The 21,553-nt window shown below is 48.4% G+C and overlaps 1 protein-coding gene across 6 annotated transcripts in view; it reads right to left on the bottom strand.

Annotated features, from left to right (window-relative positions):
• Positions 1-12,509: 12,509 nt before the first annotated feature.
• prkag3a (protein kinase, AMP-activated, gamma 3a non-catalytic subunit) overlaps positions 12,510-21,553 on the bottom strand; it is a 41,259-nt gene continuing 32,215 nt past the window's right edge. For 3 of the 6 annotated variants that reach the window (XM_067987037.1, XM_067987043.1, XM_067987038.1), the window contains 2 exons: positions 19,074-19,226; positions 12,510-13,004 (listed from right to left, as the gene is read on the bottom strand). In XM_067987037.1, coding sequence (XP_067843138.1) covers positions 19,132-19,226 — 95 coding nt within the window. In that variant the 3' untranslated portion in view covers positions 12,510-13,004; positions 19,074-19,131. Of the gene's footprint in view, positions 13,005-19,073; positions 19,227-21,553 lie in introns of those variants that run through there. The other 3 variants (XM_067987039.1, XM_067987040.1, XM_067987041.1) reach the window with 2 other exon arrangements.

The following is a 21,553-nucleotide window of genomic DNA, read 5'->3' on the forward strand; positions in this document are numbered from 1 at the left end:
ACTGTTCTGTCCACTTAGACATCTTAGTTAGTTCATCTTATGGAACTTTGTATCAGATTCAAATACCCCCCTCAGTTTGGTATCATCTGCAAATGTGTCCAGCTTGTATTCCCATATCGAGACCACCTATTTCCAACTCCGTAGTATTGCCCACCCTCCTCCTTTACCTCACTCCCCAGTGCAACGCCAGGCTCGATCCCCCCAAAGCTCTCCTGGCTGGCCTCCCACGTTCCGTTCTACATAAACCTCATGTCAGCAAAATGATGAAATCCACATCCGATCCCAAACTAAAATAAAAACAGCGAAATGCTGGAAAGAACTCAACAGGTCAGGCAGCATCTGAGGACAGAAGGAGGTAGGGTTAACGTTTCAGGTCGATGACCTTTTGAAAGGCCATCGAACTAAAAATATTAACCTTACTCTTCCTCTACAAGCTCGGATAGATCATGTAGTAGTGGTCAGGTGACAAGCTTGGGTTTATATGTCTGTACACGATAAGGAGGAAGCAAAGATTGAGTGAGGTAAAGAGTCCCACAGTTGAGTGAAGCAGATTAACACTTCACAACACTGGGAGCCAGCCAATGTGAGGAGTTCTGAAGACTGCTGAACTTGTACAATCCTTCACTTAGATCTTGTTAAGCACATCTGTTTCACAGGCTGTGTGCCGTGCATCTCCAGTTAAAATGAATCATTTGGCCACAGATAAACAAACACTCTCTCAAAGAGACCTGCTGAATCAGCCGTTGTGAGCTGGAGACTGGTTGTAGACGCAAAGAGATGGTTAAGGGTTTCTGACACGCCTCTTCCTCCCGCCACGGTTGAGGCAACTGTCGGAGGTGCCGTCATTCGGATGAGATGTTAAACCGAGGCCCCCGTTTGCCCTCTCAGGTGGACATAAAAAATCCTATTGCACTATTTCGAAGAGGAGCGGGGGAGTTCTCCCCGGTGTCCTGGGCCAATATTTATCCCTCAACCACCGTCACTAAAAACAGATGATCTGGTCATTATCACATTGCTGTTTGTGGGATCTTGCTGTGCACAAATTGGCGGCCGCGTTTCTTACATTACAACAGCGACTACACTTCAAAAGTACTTCATTGGCTGTAAGGTACTTTGGGACGTCATGAGGTCATTAAGGCGCCATATAAATCATAGAATCACATAGCACAGAAGGAGGCCATTTGGCCCATCATGCCTGTGCCGGCTCTCTGAAAGAGCTACCAATTAATCCCACTGCCCTGCTCTTTCCCCTTGGCCCTGCAAATTTTTCCTTTTTTAAATAGACATCCAATACCTTTTTGAAAGTTATTATTGAATCTGCTTCTACCACCTTTTCAGGCAGTGCATTCCAGATCATAACAACTCGCTGAGTAAAATAAAATGTCTCCTCATCTCCCCTCTGTTTCTTTTGCCAATTACCTTAAATCTGTGTCCTCTGGTTATCGACCCTCCTGCCAGTGGAAACAGTTTCTCCTTATTTACTCTAGCAAAACCCCTCATAATTTTGAACACCTCATTTAAATCGCCCCTTAACATTCTCTGCTCCAAAGAAAGCAATCCCAGCTTCTCCATTCTCTCCACATAACTGAAACCCCTCATCCTTGGTACCATTCTAGTAAATCTCCTCTGCCGCCTCTCCAAGGCCTTGACATCCTTCCTAAAGTGTGGTGCCCAGAATTGGACACAATACTCCAGCTGAGGCCTAACCAAAATCTTCCTTTCTTTCATGTTTCTTGCAGGGACTACTGGAGTGACAATGGCAGTCCTGGACTATGTGATACCCCAGGCTGCTGGCACTGCCTGCGATTTCAATCATCCCCCTGTTTGTTGGCGAGCCCAATGTCAGCAGTGGTCGAGACCCCCTGTGAGGCGGCTCATCAGTTTAAAGTCACCGCTTAAATGGCGGTGCGACCGACTGTGGAGAGAAGCTTGTCTTTGGAGAAAAATAACCGAGCCTTTGTTAATCTTCACCACACTGGACATGCAACGCACGGAGCTCCTTCTGCGATCCCGAGAGGATTGTACTGCTGCAGTTATATAAGGTATTGGTGAGACCGCACCTGGAATACTGCATACAGTTTTGGTGTCCATACTTAAGAAAAGACATACTTGCTCTCGAGGCAGTACAAAGAAGGTTCACTCGGTTAATCCCGGGGATGAGGGGGCGGACATATGAGGAGAGGTTGAGTAGATTGGGACTCTACTCATTGGAGTTCAGAAGAATGAGAGGCGATCTTATTGAAACATATAAGATTGTGAAGGGGCTTGATCGGGTGGATGCGGTAAGGATGTTCCCAAGGATGGGTGAAACTAGAACTAGGGGGCATAATCTTAGAATAAGGGGCTGCTCTTTCAAAACTGAGATGAGGAGAAACTTCTTCACTCAGAGGGTAGTAGGTCTGTGGAATTTGCTGCCCCAGGAAGCTACATCATTAAATAAATTTAAAACAGAAATAGACAGTTTCCTAGAAGTAAAGGGAATTAGGGGTTACGGGGAGCGGGCAGGAAATTGGACATGAATTTAGATTTGAGGTTAGGATCAGATCAGCCATGATCTTATTGAATGGCGGAGCAGGCTCGAGGGGCCGATTGGCCTACTCCTGCTCCTATTTCTTATGTTCTTATGATCACTCGGCTCTTTCTCATTCTCGTGGGCATGGTTTGCGACTTGGCTGCCCGCAACAACTGACATTTCACGCACGTGAAATAATAAATGAAGTGTCAGGAACGGCACGTTGGGAATCCAGGATTTATTTTAAAAGACGCTCCTAATGCACAACCTATCGCCAGGAATGAAGAGATGCAGGTATTTCCCACCTCCACCTCATTTGAAAGCTCATCAGAATTCATTCCCAACCACAGCGCACTTGAACCCAAACCCCTTGGTGGCAACAATTGTGCATCTAAACCACCATCAAAATTATAAGAAGATTAGAATTATTTAACATTCATGTTGAGATCCCTGTGAATGAAGCAATGTCCATTGATTGGATGACCGTCTGATTTACAGCATTCTTTGTTAAAGATGTGCAGGTATCACCAATTATTAATAGATTTTTGTTAGGTAAGGGTATTAAAGGATGTGGAACCAAAGCAGGTAAATGGAGTTGAGGTACAGATCAGCTATAATCTAATTGAATGGCGGAGCAGGCTCGAGGGCCTGAATGGCCCTCTTCTGTTCCTGTGTTCCGACTATGGAGACCCTGCATTGTGCCTCCTCTTGTCTTGTTGACACAATACCAATTATAATAAGTTCACGAGATATCCCTCCTAAGTCTGGATTTAAAAAAACCCGCAAAATTAAAAGTGGTGCCTGGTGTTGCTATAATGGTCACTTTTTGAACCAGTTCATTGGCAGAATTGACAACACTGAATTCCTTATTGGATTTATGAGTGACTATCTATAGAATTACATAGAATTAAGACATAGAATCTGGAGAGGCACAGACCTGCCTGGCCTGTTACAACCATCGACAGAGAATCAATATTCCAAAAGCTTTAAACTCAACAGTAATGACAGTCAGAAGAGCATAATCTTAACTCCAAATCACAAAGCTCGACTGGCTCAGACGTGAATAGACAAGATGGCCTGAGATTTTGATGCCACAAAAGTGGCCGAACCAAAGAAATACTGCCAGCACATTTATAAAGCAACTTTAGTAAATGGGGATTGATTTTCATATTAACTTAGGTTACTGCAGTACACAGTGGGATAATATTGATTGCTTTGGAGATTCACTCTCAGTTTTTTAATTCACTCTTAGGATTTGGGTATCGCTGGCAAGGCCAGCATTTATTGCCCATCCCTAATTGCCCTGGAGAAGGTGGTGGTGAGCCGCCTTCTTCTTCAACCGCTGCAGTCCGTGTGGTGAAGGTTCTCCCACAGTGCTGTTAGGAAGGGAGTTCCAGGATTTTGACCCAGTGACTATGAAGGAACGGCGATATATTTCTGTGTCGGGATGGTGTGTGACTTGGAGGTGGTGGTGTTCCCATGCACCTGCTGCCCTTGTCCTTCTAGGTGGTGGAGGTCGCGGGTTTGGGAGGCGCTGACAAAGAAGCCTTGGCGAGTTGCTGCACTGCATCCTGTGGATGGTGCACACTGCAGCCACGATGCGCTGGTGCTGGAGGGTGCACCCACACATTACATCACAGCGCACCCACACATTACATCACAGCGCATCCACACATTACATCACAACACACCCACACATTACATCACAACACACCCACACATTACATCACAGCGCACCCACACATTACATCACAGCGCACCCACACATTACATCACAGCGCACCCACACATTACATCACAACACACCCACACATTACATCACAGCGCACCACACATTACATCACAGCGCACCCACACATTACATCACAGCACACCCACACATTACATCACAACACACCCACACATTACATCACAGCGCACCACCACATTACATCACAGCGCACCCACACATTACATCACAACACACCCACACATTGCATCACAGCGCACCCACACATTACATCACAGCGCACCCACACATTACATCACAGCGCACCACACATTACATCACAACACACCCACACATTACATCACAGCGCACCCACACATTACATCACAGCGCACCCACACATTACATCACAGCGCACCACACATTACATCACAGCGCACCACACATTACATCACAGCGCACCCACACATTACATCACAGCGCACCCACACATTACATCACAGCGCACCCACACATTACATCACAACACACCCACACATTACATCACAACACACCCACACATTACATCACAACACACCCACACATTACATCTCAACACACTCACACATTACATCACAACACACTCACACATTACATCACAGCACACCCACACATTACATCACAACACACCCGCACATTCCATCTCAACACACTCACACATTACATCTCAACACACTCACACATTACATCACAACACACTCACACATTACATCACAGCACACCCACACATTACATCACAACACACCCGCACATTCCATCTCAACACACCCACACATTACATCACAACACACTCACACATTACATCACAACACACCCACACATTACATCACAACACACCCACACATTACATCACAACACACCCACACATTACATCACAGCGCACCCACACATTACATCACAGCACACCCACACATTACATCACAACACACCCACACATTACATCACAACACATCCACACATTACATCACAACACACCCACACATTACATCACAGCGCACCCACACATTACATCACAGCGCACCCACACATTACATCACAGCGCACCCACACATTACATCACAGCACACGCACAAATTACATCACAGCACACCCACACATTACATCACAGCACACCCACACATTACATCACAGAACACCCACACATTACATCACAGCGCACCACACATTACATCACAGCGCACCCACACATTACATCACAGCACACCACACATTACATCACAGCACACCCACACATTACATCACAGCACACCCACACATTACATCACAGCGCATCCACACATTACATCACAGCGCACCACACATTACATCACAGCGCACCCACACATTACATCACAGCGCACCCACACATTACATCACAGCGCACCCACACATTACATCACAGCGCACCCACACATTACATCACAACGCACCCACACATTACATCACAGCGCACCCACACATTACATCACAACGCACCCACACATTACATCACAACACACCCACACATTACATCACAACACACCCACACATTACATCACAGCACACCACACATTACATCACAACACACCCACACATTACATCACAACACATCCACACATTACATCACAGCACACCACACATTACATCACAACACACCCACACATTACATCACAGCGCACCCACACATTACATCACAACACATCCACACATTACATCACAGCACACCACACATTACATCACAGCACACCACACATTACATCACAACACACCCACACATTACATCACAGCGCACCCACACATTACATCACAGCGCACCCACACATTACATCACAGCGCACCACACATTACATCACAGCGCACCCACACATTACATCACAACACACCCACACATTACATCACAGCGCACCCACACATTACATCACAGCGCACCCACACATTACATCACAACACATCCACACATTACATCACAGCACACCACACATTACATCACAGCGCACCCACACATTACATCACAGCGCACCCACACATTACATCACAGCGCACCACACATTACATCACAGCGCACCCACACATTACATCACAGCGCACCCACACATTACATCACAACACACCCACACATTACATCACAGCACACCACACATTACATCACAGCGCACCCACACATTACATCACAACACACCCACACATTACATCACAGCACACCACACATTACATCACAGCGCACCCACACATTACATCACAGCGCACCCACACATTACATCACAACACACCCACACATTACATCACAGCACACCACACATTACATCACAGCGCACCCACACATTACATCACAGCGCACCCACACATTACATCACAGCACACCACACATTACATCACAGCGCACCCACACATTACATCTCAACACACCCACACATTACATCACAACACACCCACACATTACATCACAGCGCACCCACACATTACATCACAGCGCACCCACACATTACATCACAACACACCCACACATTACATCACAGCGCACCCACACATTACATCACAGCGCACCCACACATTACATCACAGCGCACCCACACATTACATCACAGCGCACCCACACATTACATCACAACACACCCACACATTACATCACAGCACACCACACATTACATCACAGCGCACCCACACATTACATCACAGCGCACCCACACATTACATCACAACACACCCACACATTACATCACAGCACACCACACATTACATCACAGCGCACCACACATTACATCACAGCGCACCCACACATTACATCACAGCGCACCACACATTACATCACAGCGCACCCACACATTACATCACAGCGCACCCACACATTACATCACAGCGCACCCACACATTACATCACAACACATCCACACATTACATCACAGCACACCACACATTACATCACAGCGCACCCACACATTACATCACAGCGCACCCACACATTACATCACAGCGCACCACACATTACATCACAACACACCCACACATTACATCACAACACACCCACACATTCCATCACACCGCACCCACACATTACATCACAACACACCCACACATTACATCACAGCGCACCCACACATTACATCACAGCGCACCCACACATTACATCACAGCGCACCACACATTACATCACAGCGCACCCACACATTACATCACAACACACCCACACATTACATCACAGCGCACCCACACATTACATCACAGCGCACCCACACATTACATCACAGCGCACCACACATTACATCACAACACACCCACACATTACATCTCAACACACTCACACATTACATCACAGCGCACCCACACATTACATCACAACACACCCACACATTACATCACAGCGCACCCACACATTACATCACAGCGCACCCACACATTACATCACAGCGCACCACACATTACATCACAACACACCCACACATTACATCTCAACACACTCACACATTACATCACAACACACCCACACATTCCATCACAACACACCCACACATTACATCACAACACACTCACACATTACATCACAGCACACCCACACATTACATCACAACACACCCACACATTCCATCACAACACACCCACACATTACATCACAACACACCCACACATTACATCACAACACACCCACACATTACATCACAGCGCACCCACACATTACATCACAACACACCCACACATTACATCACAACACACCCACACATTACATCACAACACACCCACACATTCCATCACAGCACACCCACACATTACATCACAGCACACCCACACATTACATCACAGCGCACCACACATTACATCACAGAACACCCACACATTACATCACAGCACACCCACACATTACATCACAGCGCACCACACATTACATCACAACACACCCACACATTACATCACAACACACCCACACATTCCATCACAGCACACCCACACATTCCATCACAGCGCACCACACATTACATCACAACACACCCACACATTCCATCACAGCACACCCACACATTACATCACAGCACACCCACACATTACATCACAGCGCACCACACATTACATCACAGAACACCCACACATTACATCACAGCGCACCCACACATTACATCACAGCGCACCCACACATTACATCACAGCGCACCACACATTACATCACAACACACCCACACATTACATCTCAACACACTCACACATTACATCACAGCGCACCCACACATTACATCACAACACACCCACACATTACATCACAACACACCCACACATTCCATCACAGCACACCCACACATTACATCTCAACACACCCACACATTCCATCACAACACACCCACACATTACATCACAACACACCCACACATTACATCACAACACACCCACACATTACATCACAGCGCACCCACACATTACATCACAACACACCCACACATTACATCACAGCACACCACACATTACATCACAGCGCACCCACACATTACATCACAACACACCCACACATTACATCACAGCACACCCACACATTACATCACAACACACCCACACATTACATCACAACACACCCACACATTACATCACAACACACCCACACATTACATCACAGCGCACCCACACATTACATCACAACACACCCACACATTCCATCACACCGCACCCACACATTACATCACAACACACCCACACATTACATCACAGCACACCCACACATTACATCACAACACACCCACACATTACATCACAACACACCCACACATTACATCACAACACACCCACACATTACATCACAGCGCACCCACACATTACATCACAACACACCCACACATTACATCACAGCACACCCACACATTACATCACAACACACCCACACATTACATCACAGCGCACCCACACATTACATCACAGCACACCCGCACATTACATCACAACACACCACACATTACATCACAGCACACCCACACATTACATCACAGCACACCACACATTACATCACAGCGCACCCACACATTACATCACAACACACCCACACATTACATCACAGCGCACCACACATTACATCACAGCGCACCCACACATTACATCACAGCGCACCACACATTACATCACAACACACCCACAATTACATCACAGCGCACCCACACATTACATCACAGCGCACCACACATTACATCACAGCACACCCACACATTACATCACAGCGCACCCACACATTACATCACAGCACACCACACATTACATCACAACACACCACACATTACATCACAGCACACCCACACATTACATCACAGCGCACCCACACATTACATCACAACACACCCACACATTACATCACAGCACACCCACACATTACATCACAACACACCCACACATTACATCACAACACACCACACATTACATCACAGCACACCCGCACATTACATCACAACACACCACACATTACATCACAGCACACCCGCACATTACATCACAACACACCCACACATTACATCACAGCACACCCGCACATTACATCACAACACACCACACATTACATCACAGCACACCCACACATTACATCACAGCGCACCCACACATTACATCACAACACACCCACACATTACATCACAGCACACCCGCACATTACATCACAACACACCCACACATTACATCACAGCACACCCGCACATTACATCACAACACACCACACATTACATCACAGCACACCCACACATTACATCACAACACACCCACACATTACATCACAGCACACCCGCACATTACATCACAACACACCACACATTACATCACAGCACACCCACACATTACATCACAGCGCACCCACACATTACATCACAACACACCCACACATTACATCACAGCACACCCACACATTACATCACAGCGCACCCACACATTACATCACAACGCACCCACACATTACATCACAACACACCCACACATTACATCACAACACACCCACACATTACATCACAGCGCACCCACACATTACATCACAGCACACCCACACATTACATCACAACACACCCACACATTACATCACAGCGCACCCACACATTACATCACAACACACCCACACATTACATCACAGCGCACCACACATTACATCACAGCGCACCCACACATTACATCACAGCACACCCACACATTACATCACAGCGCACCCACACATTACATCACAGCGCACCCACACATTACATCACAGCACACCACACATTACATCACAGCACACCCACACATTACATCACAACACACCCACACATTACATCACAGCGCACCCACACATTACATCACAGCACACCACACATTACATCACAGCGCACCACACATTACATGACAGCACACCCACACATTACATCACAACACACCACACATTACATCACAGCACACCCACACATTACATCACAGCGCACCACACATTACATCACAGCGCACCACACATTACATCACAGCACACCCACACATTACATCACAGCACACCCACACATTACATCACAGCGCACCACACATTACATCACAGCGCACCACACATTACATCACAGCGCACCACACATTACATCACAACTCACCACACATTACATCACAGCACACCCACACATTACATCACAGCGCACCCACACATTACATCACAGCGCACCACACATTACATCACAGCGCACCACACATTACATCACAGCGCACCCACACATTACATCACAGCACACCACACATTACATCACAGCGCACCCACACATTACATCACAGCACACCCACACATTACATGACAGCGCACCACACATTACATCACAGCACACCCGCACATTACATCACAGCGCACCCACACATTACATCACAGCGCACCACACATTACATCACAGCGCACCACACATTACATCACAGCGCACCCGCACATTACATCACAGCGCACCACACATTACATCACAGCACACCCACACATTACATCACAGCGCACCCACACATTACATCACAGCGCACCCACACATTACATCACAACACACCCACACATTACATCACAGCACACCACACATTACATCACAGCGCACCCACACATTACATCACAGCGCACCCACACATTACATCACAGCGCACCACACATTACATCACAGCGCACCACACATTACATCACAGCGCACCCACACATTACATCACAGCGCACCACACATTACATCACAGCACACCCACACATTACATCACAGCGCACCCACACATTACATCACAGCGCACCCACACATTACATCACAGCGCACCCACACATTACATCACAGCGCACCACACATTACATCACAGCACACCCACACATTACATCACAGCACACCCGCACATTACATCACAGCGCACCACACATTACATCACAGCACACCCACACATTACATCACAGCGCACCCACACATTACATCACAGCACACCCGCACATTACATCACAGCGCACCACACATTACATCACAGCACACCCACACATTACATCACAGCGCACCCACACATTACATCACAGCGCACCCACACATTACATCACAGCGCACCCACACATTACATCACAACGCACCCACACATTACATCACAGCACACCACACATTACATCACAGCACACCCACACATTACATCACAGCGCACCCACACATTACATCACAGCGCACCCACACATTACATCACAGCGCACCCACACATTACATCACAGCGCACCCACACATTACATCACAGCACACCCACACATTACATCACAGCGCACCCACACATTACATCACAGCGCACCCACACATTACATCACAACGCACCCACACATTACATCACAGCACACCACACATTACATCACAACACACCCACACATTACATCACAGCGCACCCACACATTACATCACAGCGCACCCACACATTACATCACAGCGCACCCACACATTACATCACAGCGCACCCACACATTACATCACAACACACCCACACATTACATCACAACACACCCACACATTACATCACAACACACCCACACATTACATCACAACACACCCACACATTACATCACAGCGCACCCACACATTACATCTCAACACACCCACACATTACATCACAACACACTTACACATTACATCACAGCGCACCCACACATTACATCACAGCGCACCCACACATTACATCACAACACACCCACACATTACATCACAGCGCACCCACACATTACATCACAGCGCACCCACACATTACATCACAACACACTTACACATTACATCACAGCGCACCCACACATTACATCACAGCGCACCCACACATTACATCACAACACACTTACACATTACATCACAGCGCAAACCAATATTTCATTCTGGCACATAGCTTCTTTATAAATTTGTGGCAACTCTTGGCTGCAAAAAAATGCAACAGCACAGATTCAAACACGCCATTCAAGAATTAAACAACCATTATAACTGCATTTCACTTCCAAAGGGTCTTGTTTCCCTTTGTGTGCCATTTTTAGTCCAATAGTTAATGCTTTCACCTCAATTTCCTTCCTCCGCTATATTAATGTAGTCTTTAACCCAAAGCAGTGTCAAAATAGCATCGACAGGAATAGAGCATTAAAGAGCGAGCTAAAAATAGGGAATTAACTCCGTGGGTGTTTATGTGGAAAATCCCTTCTGTTGAGATCCCGAAATCGAAGTCTGCGACTGAGACATTCATCCAGGAGGAGCTCCTACGGGTGACTTCACAGAGCCATGTCTTTCTTCTCTGATGTCCCATAAACTCATGATCTGCTTGTTCCCCAACAGTCCAGTGATGTTCAGGTGTGGCGGTGGAACCTGGTATTAAGACCTACAGAACCAATCCAAAAGTGTGAGGTATTACATTTTGGTGGGAAGAATAAGAGGGCCACATACTGCTTGGATAATAAGAGTCTAAATGGGGTAGAGGAGCAGAGGGATCTGGGGGTACAGATACACAAATCGCTAAAAGTAGCAATGCAGGTTAATAAGGCCATAAAAAAAAGCAAACCAAGCACTGGGGTTAATTTCTCAAAGGATAGAATTGAAAAGCAGAGAAGCTATGTTAAACTTGTATAGAACCTTGGTTAGACCACACTTGGAGTGCTTTGCACATTCTGGTCTCCATATTATATAAAGGATATAGAGGCACTGGAGAAGGTGCAAAAAAGATTTGCTAGGTTGATACCAGAATTGAAAGGATATAAATATCAGGAAAGATTGAGCAGGCTGTGGCTTTTTCTCTAGAAAGGACTGAGGGGTGGCCTGATAGAGGTCTTTAAGATTATAAAAGGGTTTGATAGGGTAGACGTAGAGAAAATGTTTCCACTTGCGGGGAAGACCAGAACTAGGGGTCGTAAATATAAGACAGTCACTAATAAATCCAATAGGGAATTCAGGAGAAACTTCCTTACCCAGAGAGTGGTGAGAATGTGGAACTCACTACCACAAGGAGTGGTTGAGGCAAATAGCTTAGATGCATTTAAGGGGAAGCTAGATAAACACATGAGGGAGAAAAGAATAGAAGGATATGTTGAAAGGATGAGATGAAGTAGGGAGGGAGGAGGCTCGTGTGGAGCATAAACACCGACATAGACCAGTTGGGCCGAATGACCTGTTTCTGTGCTGCAAATTCTATGTAATTCTATGCAAATGAAAAGAACGTGAAACTGCATGTCATATCATGAGTTTGTCGATGACCTAAAGCTGCAAGCACGAGGACGATGCTTACTACTGAAACCCAGAGCGTGGCAATGGCTCTGATAGGGATAGGAATGGGCTTGGCATCAAATACTCCACGGTGAACAGTGGTTCCTATTTTTCTACCTGCTTAGATATTTATAAAAGGATCCCACGACACTATTCAAAGTAGAGTAGGGAGTTCTCCCAGTGTCTTGACCAACATTCTTCCCTCAGTCAGCACCACCAAAAAAAAGAAACAAACAGCGAATTTGATCATTTGTGGGGGATCGCTATGCAGAAATTGTCCTGCTGTGTTTGCCGATATACCGACAGTGACTGCACTTCTAAAGTAATTCATTGGATGTAAAGCAACGTGGGATGTCCTGAGCACCTGATAAGAGGCTATATAAATGCAAGTCATTGTTGTATATGAATGCAACTTCCTTCTTTACCTTGTGGCCCATTTTAATAGGGTCTTGAAATTCTTTTTTGTTTGGGAGGATTTTTTATGCTCTTTTATAAAATCTACACCACAGTCTACAGCCGAGAGCACTTCACTGAGCGAGGTGGGGACGGAGTGAGCGGGTAATGGAGATAGGTGTTGATGGAGCGAGGTGGGGGCAGAGCGAGCGGGTAATGGAGATAGGTGTTGATGGAGCGAGGTGGGGGCGGAGTGAGAGGGTAATGGAGATAGGTGTTGATGGAGCGAGGTGGGGGACGGAGTGAGCGGGTAATGGAGATAGGTGTTGATGGAGCGAGGTGGGGGCGGAGTGAGCGGGTAATGGAGATAGGTGTTGATGGAGCGAGGTGGGGTCGGAGTGAGCGGGTAATGGAGATAGGTGTTGATGGAGCGAGGTGGGGACGGAGTGAGTGGGTAATGGAGATAGGTGTTGATGGAGCGAGGTGGGGGCAGAGCGAGCGGGTAATGGAGATAGGTGTTGATGGAGCGAGGTGGGGGCGGAGTTAGCGGGAAATGGAGATAGGTGTTGATGGAGCGAGGTGGGGGCAGAGTGAGCGGGTAATGGAGATAGGTGTTGATGGAGCGAGGTGGGGGCGGAGTGAGCGGGTAATGGAGATAGGTGTTGATGGAGCGAGGTGGGGGCAGAGTGAGCGGGTAATGGAGATAGGTGTTGATGGAGCGAGGTGGGGGCAGAACGAGCGGGTAATGGAGATAGGTGTTGATGGAGCGAGGTGGGGGCAGAGTGAGCGGGTAATGGAGATAGGTGTTGATGGAGCGAGGTGGGGGACGGAGTGAGCGGGTAATGGAGATAGGTGTTGATGGAGCGAGGTGGGGACGGAGTGAGTGGGTAATGGAGATAGGTGTTGATGGAGCGAGGTGGGGGCGGAGTGAGTGGGTAATGGAGATAGGTGTTGATGGAGCGAGGTGGGGGCGGAGTGAGCGGGTAATGGAGATAGGTGTTGATGGAGCGAGGTGGGGGCGGAGTGAGTGGGTAATGGAGATAGGTGTTGATGGAGCGAGGTGGGGGCGGAGCGAGCGGGTAATGGAGATAGGTGTTGATGGAGCGAGGTGGGGACGGAGTGAGTGGGTAATGGAGATAGGTGTTGATGGAGCGAGGTGGGGGCGGAGCGAGTGGGTAATGGAGATAGGTGTTGATGGAGCGAGGTGGGGGCGGAGTGAGCGGGTAATGGAGATAGGTGTTGATGGAGCGAGGTGGGGGACGGAGTGAGTGGGTAATGGAGATAGGTGTTGATGGAGCGAGGTGGGGGACGGAGTGAGTGGGTAATGGAGATAGGTGTTGATGGAGCGAGGTGGGGGCGGAGTGAGCGGGTAATGGAGATAGGTGTTGATGGAGCGAGGTGGGGGCGGAGTGAGTGGGTAATGGAGATAGGTGTTGATGGAGCGAGGTGGGGGACGGAGTGAGTGGGTAATGGAGATAGGTGTTGATGGAGCGAGGTGGGGGCGGAGTGAGCGGGTAATGGAGATAGGTGTTGATGGAGCGAGGTGGGGGACGGAGTGAGTGGGTAATGGAGATAGGTGTTGATGGAGCGAGGTGGGGGCGGAGTGAGCGGGTAATGGAGATAGGTGTTGATGGAGCGAGGTGGGGGACGGAGTGAGTGGGTAATGGAGATAGGTGTTGATGGAGCGAGGTGGGGGCGGAGTGAGTGGGTAATGGAGATAGGTGTTGATGAAGCGAGGTGGGGGCGGAGTGAGTGGGTAATGGAGATAGGTGTTGATGGAGCGAGCGGGGGGACGGAGTGAGTGGGTAATGGAGATAGGTGTTGATGGAGCGAGGTGGGGACGGAGTGAGTGGGTAATGGAGATAGGTGTTGATGGAGCGAGGTGGGGGCGGAGTGAGCGGGTAATGGAGATAGGTGTTGATGGAGCGAGGTGGGGGCGGAGTGAGCGGGTAATGGAGATAGGTGTTGATGGAGCAAGGTGGGGGCAGAACGAGCGGGTAATGGAGATAGGTGTTGATGGAGCGAGGTGGGGGCGGAGTGAGCGGGTAATGGAGATAGGTGTTGATGGAGCGAGGTGGGGGCGGAGTGAGCGGGTAATGGAGATAGGTGTTGATGGAGCGAGGTGGGGGCGGAATGAGTGGGTAATGGAGATAGGTGTTGATGGAGCGAGGTGGGGACGGAGCGAGTGGGTAATGGAGATAGGTGTTGATGGAGCGAGTTGGGGGCGGAGTGAGTGGGTAATGGAGATAGGTGTTGATGGAGCGAGGTGGGGACGGAGTGAGCGGGTAATGGAGATAGGTGTTGATGGAGCGAGGTGGGGACGGAGTGAGCGGGTAATGGAGATAGGTGTTGATGGAGCGAGGTGGGGGCGGAGCGAGCGGGTAATGGAGATAGGTGTTGATGGAGCGAGGTGGGGGCGGAGTGAGTGGGTAATGGAGATAGGTGTTGATGGAGCGAGGTGGGGGCGGAGTGAGCGGGTAATGGAGATAGGTGTTGATGGAGCGAGGTGGGGACGGAGTGAGCGGGTAATGGAGATAGGTGTTGATGGAGCGAGGTGGGGGCGGAGTGAGCGGGTAATGGAGATAGGTGTTGATGGAGCGAGGTGGGGACGGAGTGAGCGGGTAATGGAGATAGGTGTTGATGGAGCGAGGTGGGGACGGAGTGAGCGGGTAATGGAGATAGGTGTTGATGGAGCGAGGTGGGGGCGGAGTGAGCGGGTAATGGAGATAGGTGTTGATGGAGCAAGGTGGGGGCAGAACGAGCGGGTAATGGAGATAGGTGTTGATGGAGCGAGGTGGGGGCGGAGTGAGCGGGTAATGGAGATAGGTGTTGATGGAGCGAGGTGGGGGCGGAGTGAGCGGGTAATGGAGATAGGTGTTGATGGAGCGAGGTGGGGACGGAGTGAGCGGGTAATGGAGATAGGTGTTGATGGAGCGAGGTGGGGGCAGAGCGAGCGGGTAATGGAGATAGGTGTTGATGGAGCGAGGTGGGGGCGGAGCGAGCGGGTAATGGAGATAGGTGTTGATGGAGCGAGGTGGGGGCGGAGTGAGCGGGTAATGGAGATAGGTGTTGATGGAGCGAGGTGGGGACGGAGTGAGCGGGTAATGGAGATAGGTGTTGATGGAGCGAGGTGGGGGCGGAGTGAGTGGGTAATGGAGATAGGTGTTGATGGAGCGAGGTGGGGACGGAGTGAGTGGGTAATGCAGATAGGTGTTGATGGAGCGAGGTGGGGACGGAGTGAGCGGGTAATGGAGATAGGTGTTGATGGAGCGAGGTGGGGGCAGAGTGAGCGGGTAATGGAGATAGGTGTTGATGGAGCGAGGTGGGGGCGGAGTGAGCGGGTAATGGAGATAGGTGTTGATGGAGCGAGGTGGGGGCAGAGTGAGCGGGTAATGGAGATAGGTGTTGATGGAGCAAGGTGGGGGCAGACTGAGCGGGTAATGGAGATAGGTGTTGATGGAGCGAGGTGGGGACGGAGTGAGCGGGTAATGGAGATAGGTGTTGATGGAGCGAGCGGGGGCAGAGTGAGCGGGTAATGGAGATAGGTGTTGATGGAGCGAGGTGGGGACGGAGTGAGCGGGTAATGGAGATAGGTGTTGATGGAGCGAGGTGGGGGCGGAGTGAGCGGGTAATGGAGATAGGTGTTGATGGAGCGAGGTGGGGACGGAGTGAGCGGGTAATGGAGATAGGTGTTGATGGAGCGAGGTGGGGGCGGAGTGAGCGGGTAATGGAGATAGGTGTTGATGGAGCGAGCGGGGGACGGAGTGAGCGGGTAATGGAGATAGGTGTTGATGGAGCGAGCGGGGGACGGAGTGAGCGGGTAATGGAGATAGGTGTTGATGGAGCGAGCGGGGGGCAGAGTGAGCGGGTAATGGAGATAGGTGTTGATGGAGCGAGGTGGGGACGGAGTGAGCGGGTAATGGAGATAGGTGTTGATGGAGCGAGGTGGGGGACGGAGTGAGCGGGTAATGGAGATAGGTGTTGATGGAGCGAGGTGGGGGCGGAGCGAGCGGGTAATGGAGATAGGTGTTGATGGAGCGAGGTGGGGGCGGAGCGAGCGGGTAATGGAGATAGGTGTTGATGGAGCGAGGTGGGGGCGGAGTGAGCGGGTAATGGAGATAGGTGTTGATGGAGCGAGGTGGGGGCGGAGCGAGCGGGTAATGGAGATAGGTGTTGATGGAGCGAGGTGGGGGCGGAGTGAGCGGGTAATGGAGATAGGTGTTGATGGAGCGAGGTGGGGGCGGAGCGAGCGGGTAATGGAGATAGGTGTTGATGGAGCGAGGTGGGGGCGGAGTGAGCGGGTAATGGAGATAGGTGTTGATGGAGCGAGGTGGGGGCGGAGCAAGGATCAATCAGTTCAACGAGAATTAAAATTTTCAAAAAAACTATTGGAAGTAATTATATATTTTGAAGATAAATTGCTCAGGCAGACTATGCACACTTAAAATTAACATCACTATCCTTTGAATTATGATTATTTAGTTTCTTTAAGTCTGCTTCCTCAAAACCTATATCCCATCTAATGTTGATGAAACGCTTGCTTTCCCCACTCTACAGTATTGACATAGGAACAGGAGGAGGCCATTCAGCCCCTCGACGTTGCTCCGTCATTCAATGAGATCATGGCTCATCCGTGACCCAACTCCATCTGGGCATTCAAAAGAATTTTTTTTTTGTTGAGAATTTTGTGTCTGCCAAGGTGAGGGAGGTTAGTTCTGGGTAGTGAGCAGTTCGCATATCAGACACTGAGCTTTGGCATCAAGAGAACTCCGAGGTCAGGTACGGCATGATTGGATACCGAGTGAATCTCCCTCTTCACTGTTCCATCAAGCACTTCCAGGTCGGCTAGATTACAGCTAGGGGTCGCCAACTCTGGTTGGATGCATTCCTGGGGGTTTCATCACATGATCTCCTGCCTCCAACACGCCCATCCTCATGGTGCCCCGCCTTTCTGCCAATTGGAAAGCAAATAGACTCTTTGTTACCCAATTGGATGATCCTTGACTGTCAGTCAAACAATTTATGATTCCATGAACTTTTTGTCCCATGTCCAATACTTTACAGCTAATCAAGCAAAAGTGTTGAAAGACATTTTTTTTTAAAACCGCAATTTATTTTAATGCCCCCCTATGATTTTTCTCCAGGGTTTTTGCTCGCAGCAGTGTCCTGGAGATCAGTCTTCACTATCTGGAGACTCCAGGGCAATCCTGGAGGGTTGGCAACCCTAGATCCAGAGTAAATCTCCCTCCACTCTGCTCCAACAGTGTACCATAGTCTCGACCTCCCCCTCGAGCACCAGTGAGCTTACCCAATTGGAGTTCTTAGAAAGATGTTCACAGATGTGTTGCTTTATAATATTTAGGATTATGTGGAAATATAAATAAGTTTCCTCTTAAAACGGGTACACACTTTATACTTGTAATTAGAGGCTTCGGTCAAGCCAATTACAAAGCATGCAAATCTCAATGAAAGCAGGCAGAGGCTGACAGCCATGGCTTGATGCTACATTGTAGATCAGCAATCTGTTTGCACAGCATTTACAATGCAATGAATACAATGGTGCGTAAGCAGGTTATCCCAGTGCAAAATGTCATTACCCAGTTAAAGGGTGGGGGGGCAGGGGGGGTGGGAATAGTTTTAGAATGTACCATTTCATCCCAGTACAAATTGGGACCCCACCCCCTTGCCCCCAACCCCATTTGTAAACAGGCCAAGACAGAAATAAGCCAGTGGGTATGTCAAAGAAATGTGCACAAAGTGCTTTAAGATACCTTAAAGGGGAAATGTATTCAACCGTGCCAAGTGAACTCCAAAAGTTATTACATAGAGTTACAGCACAGAAACAGGCCATTCGGCCCAACTGGTCGACGCTGGTGTTTATGCTCCACACGAGCCTCCTCCCACCCTACTTCAGCATAACTTTCAATTCCTTTCTCCTCTCATTTATCTAGCTTCCCCTTTAATGCTTATTCCTTATTTAAAGGAAATGAAAGACTTGCATTTATACAGAGCCTTTCACAACCTCAGGACGTCCCAAAGCGCTTTACAGCCAATGAAGTCCTTTTGAAGTGTAGTCACTGTTGTAATTTGCGGAACACGGCTGCCAACTTGTGCAAAGCAAGATCCCACAAACCGCATTGAGGTAAATGACCGGATAATCAGTTTTAGTGATGCTGGTTCTTCTTCAAATAGTGCCATGGGATCTTTTACATCCACCTCAGCGGGCAGAGGGGATGTGATCCCTCAATGACCCTCACAAAAAAACTGAAAATGGTCATTGCTGTTCCTGGGATCTTTGTGAAATCAAACCAGCTGCCACAGGTGCTCACATAACAAGAGTCACTGCACTCCAAAGTAATAGGAACAGAGGAACAGGAGTAGGCCATTCAGCCCCTCGAGCCTGCTCCGCCATTTGATAAGATCATGGCTGATCTGTGATCTAACTCCATATACCTTCCTTTGGCCCATATCCCTTAATACCTTTGGTTGGCAAAAAGCTATCTTTCTCAGATTTAAAATTAGCAATTGAGCTAATATCAATTGCCGTTTGTGGAAGAGAGTTCCAAACTTCTACCACCCTTTGTGTGTAAAAGTGTTTTCTAATCTCACTCCTGAAAGGTCTGGCTCTAATTTTTAGACTGTGCCCCCTACTCCTAGAATCCCCAACCAGCGGAAATAGTTTCTCTCTATCCACCCTATCTGTTCCCCTTAATATCTTATAAACTTCGATCAGATCACCCCTTAATCTTCTAACCTCTAGAGAATACAACCCCAATTTGTGTAATCTCGCCTCGTAACTTAATCCTTGAAGTCCGGGTATCATTCTAGTAAACCTACGCTGCACTCCCTCCAAGGCCAATATGTCCTTCCGAAGGTGCGGTGCCCAGAACTGCTCACAGTACTCCAGGTGCGGTCTAACCAGGGTTAGACCCTGGCATAACTTCTGCCCCCTTGTACTCCAGTCCTCTGGATATAAAGGCCAGCATTCCATTAGCCTTATTGATTATTTTCTGCACCTGTTCATGACACTTCAATGATCTATGTACCTGAACCGTTAAGTCCCTTTGGACATCCACTGTTTTTAACTTTTTACCATTTAGAAAGTACCCTGTTCTATCCTTTTTTGGTCCAAAGTGGATGACCTCACATTTGGCTACATTGAATTCCATTTGCCACAGTTTTGCCCATTCACCTAATCTATCAATATCCCTTTGTAATTTTATGTTTTCATCTACACTGCTTACAATGCCACCAATCTTTGTGTCATCAGCAAACTTA

Source organism: Heptranchias perlo, chromosome 7 (assembly GCF_035084215.1).
Source record: "Heptranchias perlo isolate sHepPer1 chromosome 7, sHepPer1.hap1, whole genome shotgun sequence".
NCBI lineage: Eukaryota > Metazoa > Chordata > Chondrichthyes > Hexanchiformes > Hexanchidae > Heptranchias > Heptranchias perlo.